The sequence below is a fragment of the Mobula birostris genome, chromosome 2 (assembly GCF_030028105.1).
Source record: "Mobula birostris isolate sMobBir1 chromosome 2, sMobBir1.hap1, whole genome shotgun sequence".
Classification (NCBI taxonomy): domain Eukaryota; kingdom Metazoa; phylum Chordata; class Chondrichthyes; order Myliobatiformes; family Myliobatidae; genus Mobula; species Mobula birostris.
The window spans coordinates 135,644,506-135,659,598 of NC_092371.1; the positions used below are offsets into that span (position 1 = coordinate 135,644,506).

The window sequence follows — 15,093 nt, forward strand, 5'->3', positions numbered from 1 at the left end:
TTCGTGCGATAACCCCTCGTGTTCATGTAATCATTGATACTTTATACGAGAACAGGAACTAGTTGAGCCTTAACTGTTTTGTGTCTCCCTTCACTGCCTACTCTTCTTGCTTTTTTGATTCAGATCAAGGAGTAACCTGTCTGTGAGTAGGGAAAGCACGCTGATCCTTCTAGGACAATTGGAGGAATGGCAGTGCAGTTAAGTATCACTTTATTTGAAAAGGCCGTCCTGTTTGGTTTCAGACTGCACATTTATATAGCCCCACACACTGAAGATATTCAATCTACCGTGTATAAATAAGAGCTTCCAGTGTTTAAGGTTCCTTTAGCATCTTTACTTGTGCTCATTTCTCTATACAAGGTAAAGAAAAAAAGATCCACACATCAATTTCTGATTTGCTGTTTGTTTAATAATTTGGTGGACTATAATCCTACAATCATTCTGTGATCTTGGCTCTGTCCTCCTTGTGGATGAATGTCTGCACCTCATCTTTATTCATTCAAATACAGAGCTCTCGGTTATTGTGGTAGAGAATTGTAAATTGGTTTAAATTTGCCATGATAGGAGGCAAAGTGCCGGCTACAGGTGAGATCCTAGGTGACAGCAAGTATGCAAGAAAGCAGCAGAGAAAAGCCAGTTAATGATAGCCTGTGAGCTTAACATCAGGAGAGGATCAATGAACACTTGGAAAGGTAGGGATTAATTAAAGATAGCATGACTTTGAGAGGGGAAGATCCTGTCTGATGAATTTGATTGGATTTTTGAAGAGGTAACATGGATGATATACATACTGAATCATGGGGCCGTGGGTACTATTGAGGAATGAGCGATCTAGGTGTACTAGTTACAAGGATCCCTGAAGGTATTAATACGGGTAGATAAGGTGGTGAAGAAGGCATATGGCCTTATTAACCAGGGCATGTAGTTGTATAACAACTTTCCACTTTTGCATTCTAAGAGTGAAAAGTTAGAGTACAACTATATAAAGCGTAAGTTGTTGGAATCTGAAATGCAGTGCCTGAGGGGATGGTGGAGGCAGAGACTATCACAATGTTAAGTAGTATCCAAGTAACATTTGAATTGCCATGTCAGAGAAGCTTATGGACCAAGTACTGAACAATGGGATTAGTATAGATGGGGACTTGATGGGGGTTGGCTTGGACATGGTAGGTCTATGAGCCAATACCACCATCAAAGGAAGTTCCTGCTGGGAGATTTCATCCTGTCCTCACTATTATTTTTCCTGCAAGTAGTAAGTGGTGCAATGTAAGCCATCTGCAAATTGTAAGTCTACTATTAAAATATGATTCTGCTTTCAATTATCAAAATTATGAGAAGTGTTCGATAGTACTGTCAAATGGCATTGTCCCTATCATTGTCTCACTCTATGATGCCCACTTCTGCTACGATCACAACTGCAAACTGAACAACTTTGGACATAAGGATTGAATTTCCACTGATATACAGAATTCTGAGATGACTTGACAAGATAGATACGGTGAGGATGTTTCTCTAGGCTGAGAAGTCTTGAACTGGTGGTCCCAGTCTCAAGATGAGGGTCAGGTTATTTTGGATGGAAGTGACATATCTTCATTTAAAGGGCAGTGAACCTTTGGGATTTTCTACCCTGGAAGCCTGGACATTGATTTTCTTGCAATGATGCTTTGGTCTCCTGCAAGTGAAAGCATCATCTCCATTACCTTCCTATCTTGCCTATTGACAGTTCAAAGTTGTTCAGGACACCCTTCAAGGTTGTGAATTACTTTTTTAAAGAATACTTGATAAAAGTGCATAACTTGATAGGAGAGGGATGACTAGAGGTATATACAGAGGGGACAGCTAGCTCCTTTTTCCCAGGGCACACATGGCTAACATGAGAAGGCATATAATGTGATTGGAGGAAAGTACTGGGATTTCAAAGTTAAGTTTTTAAGAGTGTGAGAAGTGTGTGGATTGCACAGCCAGGGGTTACTGGTAGAGGTGAATATATTAGGGAGATCTAAGAGACCCTTAGATAGGCATATGGATGAAAGAAAAATGGAGGGCCATGTGGGAGAGAAAACAGATTGATCTTGGGGTAGGTTAAAAGGTAGGCACGACATCCTGGGCCAAAGGGCCTGAATGTGCTGTACTGTTCTATGCCCAATCAATATTTTGTAATATGGATACTGGAACTTTACTGTGCATTGATGATGAATATTTGTTTTAACATAAGTTCTGTCCTTCAATTTTACGTTTCCAAAAATCAGCTCAAGCTTTGGTGGCTTTATCATTGCTGCATTAACCTGTGTCATTATATTTAGTGATTTATGTATCTCTGTCCTCAGATCCTCTCCCAGCCTCCTCCTTCATTTCAGAGCTTTTCTGAGGCATATCTGGTTTGTTTCCACATTCTACCAAGATATATTACCTTGCGCTTAATGCTGACACTGATGAATCATTTGGAGAGTGGCACAGTACACATGTTCAAGACTTAAAAGGTAAGGACTATAAAGGGGAAGAATTTAAAACTTCAAAAATAATATTTGTAACTAATCAGCTAACGTAGCCATGCTTGTAGAGGTCTGCAGTTAGAACTTCGGAAAGGAAGTGCATGTGTCAGTTAAGGGTACAGATGATTAAACCTGAAGTTGAGATGGGTCTTTTAAGAAGATGGTTGAGATTTAGCAGTTAAATATTGTGAGGTATCTACTCTGTAATCATTGAGGGGGAGCTGGATGGTGGGAAGAAAACCTGTAAGTGAACAAATAGCAAAGATAACCTTATCAAAACAAGGACAAATGACCTGGGTCAAGTAGGAAATGTGGGCCCAGTAGAAAAGAATACACACACACAGACACACACTTTGAGTCCACCATCCACTTCTGGCCTCTATCTCACTATTCCTCTATATAGCAATGGTCCCTCTCCACTGTTAGTCCTTATGCAGGATTTTAACCCGAAACATCAACAATTCCTTTCCACACGCAGATGCTGTTGAACCCACTAAGTTCCTTCAGCAGATTGTTGATCAATACTGTCAATAAAAGTGCATGCACCAACATAGGAACACATGGTAAGTTGCAAATAAACTGCTCTGTGTTCTTGTAGTGGCATGGTACCGAAAATATGCACGTTTGGGTTGTTGGACATGGTTACAAGGAAAACCAACACAGAAAGATCTAGACAAAAGGATACCAGATAAATTTATAAGCAGAGTATAGTTCTAAAGGAGTGAAATCCACAGAGGGCAGGGGATTAAGCAAGTCAGATTCTGACTGATTAACAATAGTGCCACAATAGGTATATTTCCCAAACTATGCAGATGTCCAAACTATTGATCAGTGCATGAGTTGTTTTTATTCTCACCTTGTTATCTGAGGAAATCATTCTGTTCAATAGAACAAATTCTCTTTGAAATAGCCTAGTTGGCTTCTTGGAGCTAGTATAATATGGGATGGGCATTAAATGATGAAAATATCAGTAATCCTGTAAATGAATAAAAGGGTACCCTTGTGAATCCTGAGAAAGATAGCTTGAGAGTGCGACCTCAGTAGAAGGAGATGTTGTAGGTGAAAGATCGCTTTGACGAGACACAGGCGTGCTGCTTAAATGCTGTACAAGGTGACAGTAGTTAATGCAAGTCTTGTGTATCTCTTTCAGTGATTTCTCTCTCAACTGATGTCATTTAAACTGGGTTCCACATCTTATCTGCTGCTGTTGTGGAGACTTACTAGTTTTCAGTGATTGTCACTGTATATGTCTAAATGTTTTTGCCTGTTATATTGAAATAAAAATAGGCCATCCATTTCTGGTTTCCAGACTACATCATCCTGATCAAGTACAAATCTGGTGCTTCAGTGTCTGACCTTGGCAACACTCCCTCTGGATTTGATGGTGGCCCCTACTCTGTTGAAATAACTTCATTATTTAGACTTTCATTGGTACTATTTAAATTTTTGGTTTAACTTAATTTGTTATAGTCACCCTGGACTATGTCCTTCCTATTGTCCATTACGAATTTCAGAATGCACCAATCATCTCCACAACCCTTCTCCCCATTCCAATCCATCCTTGCTTCATGGAGTTGGAGCTGTACAGCACAAAATTAGGGCCAAAAGAAGTTGTCCATGTCAGCAATGATGTATGTCTATAACAATCCCATTTTTTCCTGCATTAGATCCATATCCCTCTACCCTTGCCCAATTTCCTTGTAAACATTGTTGTTGCACCTATTTCTACTCCTCTAGCAGCTTATTTCATTTCCCTACCACTCTGTGTGAAAAACACTTGCCTCTCAGACCTTCTTTAAATATATTCCCACTCACCATAAAACCTTTGCCTTATAATTTTACACTCCCCTACCCAAAAGAACATGGGACATGAAGACTTACAGATTTCATGCAGACTATGGGAAGTTTTTCAACAGCTAATACTGCAAGAGTTGCTTTAGTTTATTTTTCCTGGCACAATCTGTGACTTTTCTAAGATAACCATTTGGAGTCAGACTGCCAAACTTTATCATAAGCATGCAGGGCCACTGTACAGTTCTGACTCTGATGCAAGGAGGTTAAAAGGGTTTGTGGAGATGACCAGTCCATTCTGAAATGAGGAGGAACAGAAGGAAAGAGAGATTCCATGGGGATTACAATATATAAAGTTATGAACTTTAGTCCAAATTTTTTTCCTCAACCCAGGAGATTTGTGAAACATCCGGCAATTGCAGGTTCTTGTACATGGTACATTGGGAGTGATACTCCACAGTAGACAAAGATACAACTATTTCTGGGCATCCTAATAACTGCATATAATGGTTAAATTTACAAGTAGTCTATTCTTAATATCATGAATGTAATTACTTACCCAATATCCCAATTGTCAGGTGTAGCCTTGTTTATTGGAATTTAATCTCAAAATTATACCTTTTGATTAAATGCTGGATCTAAGTTCATGTCTATGTGGCTGATCTCCTGTCTTTCATTACTGCAGTTTAAATATAGCTGCTTTTATGATTGTTCGGCTATTTTATTCTTGAGAATTCCTTACATAAGTCCCACTACATTGTCTGCTCACCAAACCTCCAACCTTATGAACTACATCAGCAAGACAACTGTCCAGTGTTTGAGAAATCAGAAGAAAAAAAATGTGCAGGACGTACTCCGAAGTTCAGGCAGTAATCTGACCTTGAAGGATCGTAGCCAGTACATAATGTTGGATGCTACCTAATTTGCTGAATATTAGTGTTTTCCACTGTATTGTAGGTGAATAATTTTATTTTTAAAAATGTATTCTGTGCAGAGAAGAAATGGGAGAATATTTTCTTACAAGCTGGAATGGTTCAACGAAATAACAGAAGCACAATTGGTCAAATGGCTTCCATCTCTGCAGTAAGAATTTTTTTTTAAATTCACATAACATTAAGTTTGGTTAGCGCATTCATGGCCAGTTGCTGCATATTTGCAGTATTTGCCCAAACTTAAAGGGGAAAAACAGCAACCTCTTGGAGATTTCAGATTTCCAACACCAGCTTTTCACTTTGGTACGACATTTATTGTTTAACTGTGGGAAAGACCATGAAATCTGCATTTATATAGGAACTTCAATTTACCCATATCCCAAAGGCCATTCACATTATCAAACAAAATTTGATTGTTACAAAGGACATATTGGTGCAGATGACAAAAACCATGGGCAGTTGTATCTGTGAACATTTGATCAAGGGAAGAGGGGATGCTGGAGAGATTCAGGTTTGAGGGAAGGATGTTGATGCAGCCAGCATTATTGATTGTAGGACTGGGAGATGTTGGTGAAGGTAAAGGAGATAATGGAAGAATTTGAAAATAAAAATGGGTTTAAAATCAAAGTGTTACCAATTCAAATTGTATATGAAAGGTTTTTGTGAACCCATTAGGACAGAAGTACATTTTTTAACAAAATATTGCAGATGCTAAAAATCCAAAATACTATCAAACTGTTGTAAATGCTCTCAGCTGGTCAGAGAATAACTGTTAGAAAAAGAATGAAAAGTTTCAGAAATTTCACACATTTTCTTAGAGTAATACAACTTGGATATAGGCCCTTTGGCCCAACAAGTCCATGCCAACTATGTGTTTAACTCAGATGGTCCCATATCCCTCCAAGCCCCAGCCCTCCCTGTACTTATCAATGCTTCTTAAATGGTTCTACTGTACCTGCTTCAATGACTTCCTGTGGCAGCTCACTCCATATTATCACCACAATCCGCATGGAAAAAGTTGCCCCTCAGGTTCTTTTTAAATATTTCCCCTCTCACCCTCTATGCCTCCTACCCTGGGTAAAAGATTGCTACGACCCACCTTACCTATGCCTCTCATAATTTTAAATACCTCTGTTAAGGTCACACCCACCCCCTCCCCACCACCACCTCCATTTCTCCTATATTCCAAGGAATAAAAAGCTAGCTTGGCCAACCTTTCCCTGTAACTCATAACTCGGACTCTCTAATGCTGGCACCATTCTCTCAAACATTTTCTGTACTCTTTACATTTTAACTATATCTTTCCTAGAACAGAATAACCAAAACTCTACACAGTATTCCAAGTGTGGCCTGGTAGGACATTGAAAACCTGTGCTAACCAACTGGTGGGAGTGTTCAAGGACATCTTCGCTCTCTGCTGCAGTTGGAGGTTCCCACCTGCTTCAAAAGGGTGACAATCATACCAGTGCCAAAGAAGAGCAGAGTGAGCTGCCTCAATGACTGAAACCCAGTTGCACTCACATCTACTGTGATAAAGCACTTTGAGAGGTTGGCCATGGCCAGAATCAACTCTTGCTTAAGCAAGGACCTGGACCTGCTGTAATTTGCCTATCGCCACAATAGGTCTACAGCAGATTTAATCTCACTGGCTCTCCACTCGGCCTTGGATCATCTGGACAACAGCAATACCTACATCGGACTGCTGTTTATTTGTTTCAGCTCAGTGTTCAATGCAATCATGCCCTCAGTTCTAATCAAAAAGCTCCAAAACCTTGACCATGGTATCTTCCTCCGCAACTATATCTTTGACTTCTTCACTGGGAGACGACAGTCAGTGTGGAATGGAACTAACATATCTTCCATGCTGACAAGGAAGCGTACAGGAATGAGATAGATCAGCTAGTTGAGTAGTAATGCAACCACAACCTTGCACTCAAAGCCAGTAAGACCAAGGTATTGATTATGGACTTCAGGAAGGGAAAGTCACTGGAACAAACACCAGTCCTTATCAATGGATCAGCAGTGGGAAGGATGAGCAATTTCAAGTTCCTGGATGTCAGCATCTCCAAAGGTCTGTCCTGGGCCTTGCATATTTTACAAAGAAGGCATGATAGTGGCTATATTTTATTAGGAGTTCAAGGAGACTTGGTATGTCTCCAAAAACTCTTGCAAATTTCTACAGGTGTACCAAGGAGAGCATTCTAACTGGTTGATTCACTGTCTGGTATGGAGGGGGCACTGCATAAGATTGGGAAAAGCCGCAGGAATTTGTAAACTTAGCCAGCTCCATCGTGGGGACTATCTGTCCCAGCATCAAGGACATCTTCAAAAGGTGATGCCTCAAGGCAGCGATATCCATCATGAAGGGCCACCCCCACCCCCACATCACTGTGGACATTCCCTTTTCTCAGTGCTCCCATCAAGGAAGAGGTACAGGAGTCTGAAGAGAGACACTCAACATTTCAGGAACAGCTTCTTCCCTTCTGCAGTCAGATTTATGAATGGACAATACCTCACCTTTTTTTGGCTCTCTTTTTGCACTACATAGTTAAATGTCCATATAGATTTCTTCTTGTAATTCATAGTTTTTCAAAAATTATGTACTGCTGGAAAACAAGTTTCATGGCATATGCTAGTGATACTAAATCTGATTCTAATTCTCCAACTTGTATAACAGCAGCATGATATCCCAGCTTGTACTCAATGCCCTGACTGATGAAGGTCAGTATGTGAAGCACCTTTGTTATCACCTTGTCTGCCTGTAATGCTGCTTTCAATAAATTATGCACTTGTACTCCGAGGGCATTCTGGTCCATTACACTCCCTCATGCCTTATCATTCATCATATTCGTCCTGCACTGCTTTCACTTTCCTCATTCCATCACCTTAGCCTTATCTGTATTGAAATCCATTTGCCACTCCATGACCCACTTCCCTAACTGATCAAGATCCCCTCTGTAATCTATAACCTAGTTTTCATGCAGATCTTGTGCAGCACAGCTCGATGGATACTTCACTATCAAGAACATTATCTAATTTTGAGGAGGAATGGTGTAGATAGTAGTTTCAGCAATGGTTGAGAATGGCTGCGAGAAATGGCTATGGTGGTAAAAATAAATATCATTGGAGAGAGTTGAAAATGGAGCTTGGGCTTGGGTGAAGAACCTGATTTACTCTCAGGCATTGGCAAGGAGAGGAATGGCTCGGGAAATGGAGTTCATGAAAGAAAGAGGCTTCAGTCTTCCTAAAATTTAAACTAAAAACAAAATGCTGGAAACATTTGGTAGGTCAGGTAGTATTAGTGGAAAGAGAAGTGAATGTGTCAGGCATGAAAATCTACATTAGGACCAAATGTACTGCCAATCGTTTTCCAGGAATGCCCCATTTCTGTTGGAGGCTCCAGAATCTGAAACTTTAACTGTCCTTCCACAGATGCTGCCTGAACCTACTAAGAGTTTCCAGCTTGTGCTGTATTTCAGATTTCCATCTGCATTTTAAAAATATTTTCCAAAATTTAAGCTCCAATTACACAGCCAAATACTTTGGACAGGATACGGCATTCTCAACATGTATGTCTCACTGAACAGTTTGGACTAGAGATTACCAAAAGGAGTTGGAGAGTTTTGTACAATCTACTTGAAGCATGCTGAGTGCTTCATTAGTGTTGCCACAGGAGAAGCCGCAGTCTGTGACTGATCAAAATGTAAGGGTGTTGGGCACATTGTATCTCTGGCGAGAGGAAGTCTTTTTTTTATTTTTCAAAAAGGTAGAATTTATTCATAATATATATATTTATTTATTATACCAGGAAGAAACAGTGCAAGAAACTTTTACATTCATGGTTATTACATTCAACATTCAGTAATGTTAGCTTTTAAAGAGAAGAAAACATAAACATGTATAGCACCATAGCCACTCACATGGCTCCTTGAAAGGATACCCCTTTCGTTGTTTGAGAGCCTTTCCCACAAAATTCTGCAGTGCTTTATGTTTCGTAGAGGAAGCTCAGTGCATCTCAGCAGCCTGAATTGTGTCAGTTTGCAGCATTCCCTTACAAACATCTTGTGCTGGAAGACCAGCAAGTGTTGGGCAGACCAAAGGGCATCACTGAGTTGCTGACCTCCCACTGTTTCAGTGCGTGACCTTGGGAACAGCCCATAGATCAGAGAGTCAAGAGAGTTTTGGGTCAAGACCCTGCATCAGGACAGGGCTGAGAGGAAAGACAGCCAGTAAATAAAACTGAATAGGAGGGGTGAGGCAAAGCCTGGAAAGTGGTAAAAGTGAGGTAGGGATGATCAGCAGATGTTTACAAATGGGGTAAAGGGAGTGTTTGGTACAGAGGCTGGTAGATGATAGGTGGAAACATAAGTAAAGAGTGAGGAAAAAGAAGAGTTGCACTCTGCTGTGTGGCACTAAATGGGCCAGGACCTGCCAGGTGTATGTAGAACCACACTTCTGGTGGGTATCATGTCAGCTTCCATGAGGAAGGACATCATTACCCTCAACAAGCAGGAGGAGGAGTGGGATGACATCAGGAATTGCAGATCCATTGTCCAAGGCCATTGCCAGCCAGGTCGAATCTGTTCTGAGACAGTTGAACCACCCAGACCAAACCTGTGCTGTACCAGGCAGGAGAGTCTTGGACGTTCTTGCCATACTCAGGACTGCTGTTACTTGTATGCAGGGCAGCCGAGTGGATGCCTGCCTGGTCAGACTGAAACAGGAGGAGGCCTTTGACAGGATATCACCCATGTTCATGATGAACATGCACTCCAAAATAGATTTTGGGGAGAGATACAGAAATTGGATCCAACGGTTCTTTACAAGTGAGAATTAATAGGTGGGAAACAGAAAGCTTCTCCTTCGAGTCTGGAGTAAGGTAGGGTTGTTCTCCCTCCCCTGTTTTGTTTTTGTTTATTGGGTTGAACCTTCTGCCGAATTCATCAGGAAGGACAAGAACATAAGAGGGGTAATGTTGTGGCTTCGCTCTTCCTGTAGTTGATTCTAACCTCTGATGCAAACGTAGTCACAGGTGCTGAGCAATCTACAAAATAACTGTGGATCCAAGCAGAAGATGATGACATCATCCATGTATAAGGAGGCTTTCTCTTGTGTGTTTCCACTGCGAGACAGCATTACCCCTCTTATGTTCTTGTCGACAGGCCTGACTGATCCAATATCCCTTTCACTGTCAGGTATGATTACCTGAAGGTGCTGGGGTTCTGGTTCAAAGGAGTTGAGGCATGTAACAAGAATTGACAAGAGTGGATTGGGAAGTTCAGACAAAAGTTGGGACCATGGACGCTGTGTTCTTATCAACAACTGTTATGATTGCTGTACTTGTTGCATGTGTGTTTATTTTTAATAAAGTCTGTTTCTGAAATAATGTTTATATCCTGCTCCTCTGCCTCAGTAATCACCTGTGATGTCTTCCAATTTATCTGGGAATCCAAGATGGCGTGAATCTGACAGGTCACACTGCAAGTCCCCAGAGAATGGGGGAGAAAGTGGACCCAGCGTGGCCCTCATCCTGATGACCACCTTTCTATGTGGTAATATCAGGCAAAGTGTGAATCCGAAGTATGTGGGCACCAAATGTCTCTATGTGCTAAGGTTCTACTGGCCTCATTACCGCGGAATGTCCCAGTCAGCTGGAAGTTGCTGCACTGCTTGTCTTTTGTGGAAGAGTATTTCCAAGGAAAAACCTTAGTCCACAGTCTATCAGGCAGTGGTCAGCATGGAATGTTCTGCAGACCCTGGGATCAGGACACTATGGATTTGCTGGATTTCTTCCCTTTCTTCCCTGAGAAAATGGTCCAAACCATCTGACAGAATGCCTTATCACCAGTTCTGACCTACAGGCACCAAGGTGGTAAGAGGGGCGTTTCCCACTTCCTACTCAGGGCTTTCCTCTCCTCCAGATGACATCAGTCCCAATGTATGCTGCCTTTGGGGTGGCTACAGTGGGGAAGAAATGGTCACCTACCACTTGCAGACTATAGATTTGCCAAGAGAGTGTGCAGGCAAATGTGCCCTGGTTGTATGATTTTAATGGTAGTAGGGTTAATACTGTACAACTACCAGGTTCCTGAACAGGCCTGGACAACTTCATTCATCACTACCCTGAATTATTCTGTGACTTACAGACTCATTTTCAAGGACTATTTGCAATTCAGGTTCTCAATTTTTTTTTTTGCAAAGTTTGTCTTTGTCAGTTTTACTGTCTAATTTTTCATAAATTCTATTTTTTTAAAATGCCTGCAAGAAAATGAAGATCAGGGTTGTATATGGTAACATACATGTACTCTGATAAAAAAAATTACTTTGAAGTTTGATCATGAATACACTGTAAAAGATTTTTGCACAGTTTCTTCCTTGTATATATATTTCTCAATCTCTAAGACAAAGTCAAAAGACAGTACAGCTTCCCAGAATTTTCTGTCCTCTACCATGGAGGTGCTGGATGATAGCAAGCAGGAGCGCCTGGATCTGCCACTGACCTTGGAGGAGTTGTCTGGCTCCAACCGTTCCCTTAGCATGATTAAAACTACTGGGAGCATAGTGGTGTAGTGGCATCCGCACTGGACTTGGAGGGGAGTGGTCTTGCGTTCGAATCGGACTGGTTATTTGCATGCTTTCCATCTGTGCTGGGTTGAGTGCTGAGCTAGCAAATCAGCCTTGTAAAAAAAATGGACAAAATGCTAAAGGAGTGGCAAGGTTGCGCATCAGGCGCGGAGAGGAACAAAAATAATGGGGTTGGATGGGTGTGGACCTACTGGAGATGTGCAGTGCTTTGGGTTGGCAGCATGTCAGGAACTAGAGACCCATTATCCAAAGCCTTTGCCAATCAGGTCAAGTCTGCTCTGGGGCATGTGATCCATCCAGACTAAACCTGTGCTGCATCCTATAGGAAAATCTTGTGATGGCCTCAGGGATACCATCAGCTACTGTGTCAGAGAGATGGGAGAATGCCTGCCTGGTCAGCTTGGATCTTTTAAAAATTTCTAAATAGACTTTATTCATCATCATATACATATATATATATATATATATATATATACACACACACACACACACACACACACACACACACACACACACACACACACACACACACACAGAAAGAAACAGTGCAAAAAAAACCTTTACATTCATGGTCAGTGCATTCAGTACTGTAACTTCAAAGAGAGAAAAAGAACACAAAACAACACGCCATCATGTGGCTCATTTGGCTCCCTGAGGTGATTATGCATTGATAGTAAGGGGCTTCCCCCCACCCAACTCTAATTCATCATGTGCACTAGCAAAAAGAGTTGTTACGGGGTCCTTTCCCACAGAGCCTCAGCATGGGTGACACTGAGTTTCACTGCACATACCCCTGAACCAGTCTGTAGCATCCACTTAGGAAATGATGCAGTGCTGGACCACCAAAATGTTTCAGGCAGACTAAAGGTTGATAACCCTCCAGCATTACTTGGTTTGCTCAGTGTGTGTCTGTGGGAAGAGGACATAGATCAAAGTCCTCTGTTACACTGCTGTGCAGGATGTTCCAGGACCATTGCAGCCATCTCCTTACCCTCTTAGCAAATTCACATTCTGCAAAGTGGTGGGTAACTCTTTCTTCCCCATCACAGCCATTCCAAGGGTTAGGGACATTAGGGATGATGTTGTATGTTGTTTCTCAGTGGAGGAAAGCTCTGGCTGGGAGGGTCCACTCACTGCCAGGCAAGCAAGGTCTTGATTGATGTTTGTTGGTTAGACCTGGCAATGAGGCAATCGGGGAACAAACCCAGTCTCCTTAGTGTCCATGTCCTTGTCCCAGTGTCTGCAGCATATTCCACACTGAACACTGCTTGATGGACTTATGGTCAATGGTTTACTTATAAGAATTCTTCCACAAAGTACAGTTTGTGTGGTAACATCCAGCTGACTGGGGCATTGTGTGGTTGAGGGGTCAGACCTATCTTCCACAAAAAATGGGGACAGGTGGAACATCAGTATATAGTGACACTTGATGCCCACATATTTTGGGTCCACACATTGCCTGATACAGCTCCACAAGAAGGTGGCCATCACGATGAGGGCAATGTTGGGTCCACCTTTATGCTGATTCTCTGGAGAGCAAAGATCAGGGCACACTTGCACCAAGTGCAGCAGCCCTGCAGCATATCACACCTAATGACCAACTGCCAAGATCTGACGTTATGTGCTAGAAGACCAACTTGTTTCAGGCTGACAGTAAAGGGGACATTGGATTGCTAAGGCTAGTTATCAAAGAGCATAGCCTTGGTCTTTCTGTAGTTGACTCTGGCTTCCGATACCAACTCAAACTAGTCAGATACTAAGCAATCTGTGAACTGACCATGGAGACAAGCAGAAGCATGCGGCATCATCCATGTACAGTAAGGTTGTGATTGCCTGGCAATGTCGCCTCTATTATGCTCTCATCTTTCCTGAAGGATTTGGCAGAGAGTTCTGTGCAGCACACAAACAAGATGTGAAAATGGACAACCCTGCCTGAGTTCAGACTTGATGAATTTGAACTGCAGCAGTGTAAAGCAATTGAATCTAATGTCTGATTCAAAGATCAGTACAGACCCTTTGGCTAACAATGCTGTGTTGGCCCTTTAACCTACTCCAAGATCAATCTAACCCTTCCCTCCCACATAGCTCTTCTTCTTTAATCTATGAGCCTATTGTAGAGTGTCTTAGATGTCTCTAATGTATCTGCCTCTTACCACCGCCCATGACAAGTGCATGGAACGCACTAACACTGTATTTTTTAAAAATGTACCTTTGACATACCCCCTATCTTCTAGGCTTATGGATTAAAAGAAAAATGGAGAGCTATGTGGGCAGGAAAGGTTAGGTTGATCTTTGAGTAAGTTAATAGGTCAGCACAACATTGTCGGGCAAAGGGTCTGTACTGTTCTATGAATCAGGCATCAGATTTAATTGCTTTACACTGATATCTATGGTGTAGTTCAAATTCATCAAGTCTAAACTGAAGCAGGGTTGATGATTCTCATATCTTGCTTCCTCACTGGCCACAGCAGTGGATTGGAGGGTGATAAATGTTAGTCCTTTGTTCAAGAAAAGTAATAGGGTTAATTCTAGGAATTATTGACCAGGGAGTCTTAACTCAGTGGTGGGGGAAATAACGATTGGAGAAGACTCTTAGAGACACGATATACAAACGTTTGGAGAAACATAGTCTGGCTAGAGATCGTTAGCATGGTTTTCTCAAGGGCAGGGGATGCCTTAGGAGCCTGATTGACTTGTCGATAAAGATAGAAGACTGGATGTGATGTATTTGGATTTTAGTAAGGTGTTTGACAAAGTTCCTCATGGTAGGCTGGTTCAGAAAGTTAGGAGGCATGGGATCCAGGGAAAATTGGCTGTGTGGATTCAGAATTGGCTTACCCACAGAAGGCAGGGGGTGGTAGTAGATGGAGTGTATTCTGTCTGGAGGGTTGTGACTCGTGGTGTTCTGCGACTTGTGTTTTTTGTGATTTTTCTAAGTGACGGATGAGGGAATGGAAAAGTGAGTGGTAAGTTTGTAGATGACATGAAGGTTAGTACTTTTGGATAGTGTAGCAGGGTGAGTAGGTAATAACAGAACAATAGCAGAACTGGGCTGAGAAGTGGCAGATAAGAGTTCAGTCTGGAAAAGTGAGAATGGGCAGTTTGGAAGGTCGAACTTGAAAGCAGATACTAAGTTAATGGCAGGATTCTTAGTAATGTGGGGGAAGCAGAGGGATCTTCAAGTTTACATCCATAGGTCCCTCAAAGTTGCCATGCAAATTGATGGGGTGGTTAAACAAAATGGTTGGCCTTCATTCATTATTCTGGAGGTTGAGTTCTAGAGCTGTGAATGT

At 41.8% G+C, this 15,093-nt stretch overlaps 1 protein-coding gene across 2 annotated transcripts in view; it reads left to right on the forward strand.

Annotated features, from left to right (window-relative positions):
• The first annotated feature begins 2,380 nt into the window (after window positions 1–2,380).
• ppp2r5d (protein phosphatase 2, regulatory subunit B', delta) overlaps window positions 2,381–15,093 on the forward strand; it is a 137,036-nt gene continuing 124,323 nt past the window's right edge. For both annotated transcript variants that reach the window (XM_072248846.1, XM_072248825.1), the window contains exons 1-2: window positions 2,381–2,480; window positions 5,278–5,366. Coding sequence is in view for 1 of the 2 variants with exons in the window: in XM_072248825.1 (XP_072104926.1) it covers window positions 5,313–5,366 (54 nt within the window). In the remaining variant the exon portion in view is untranslated. The remainder of the gene's footprint in view (window positions 2,481–5,277; window positions 5,367–15,093) is intronic.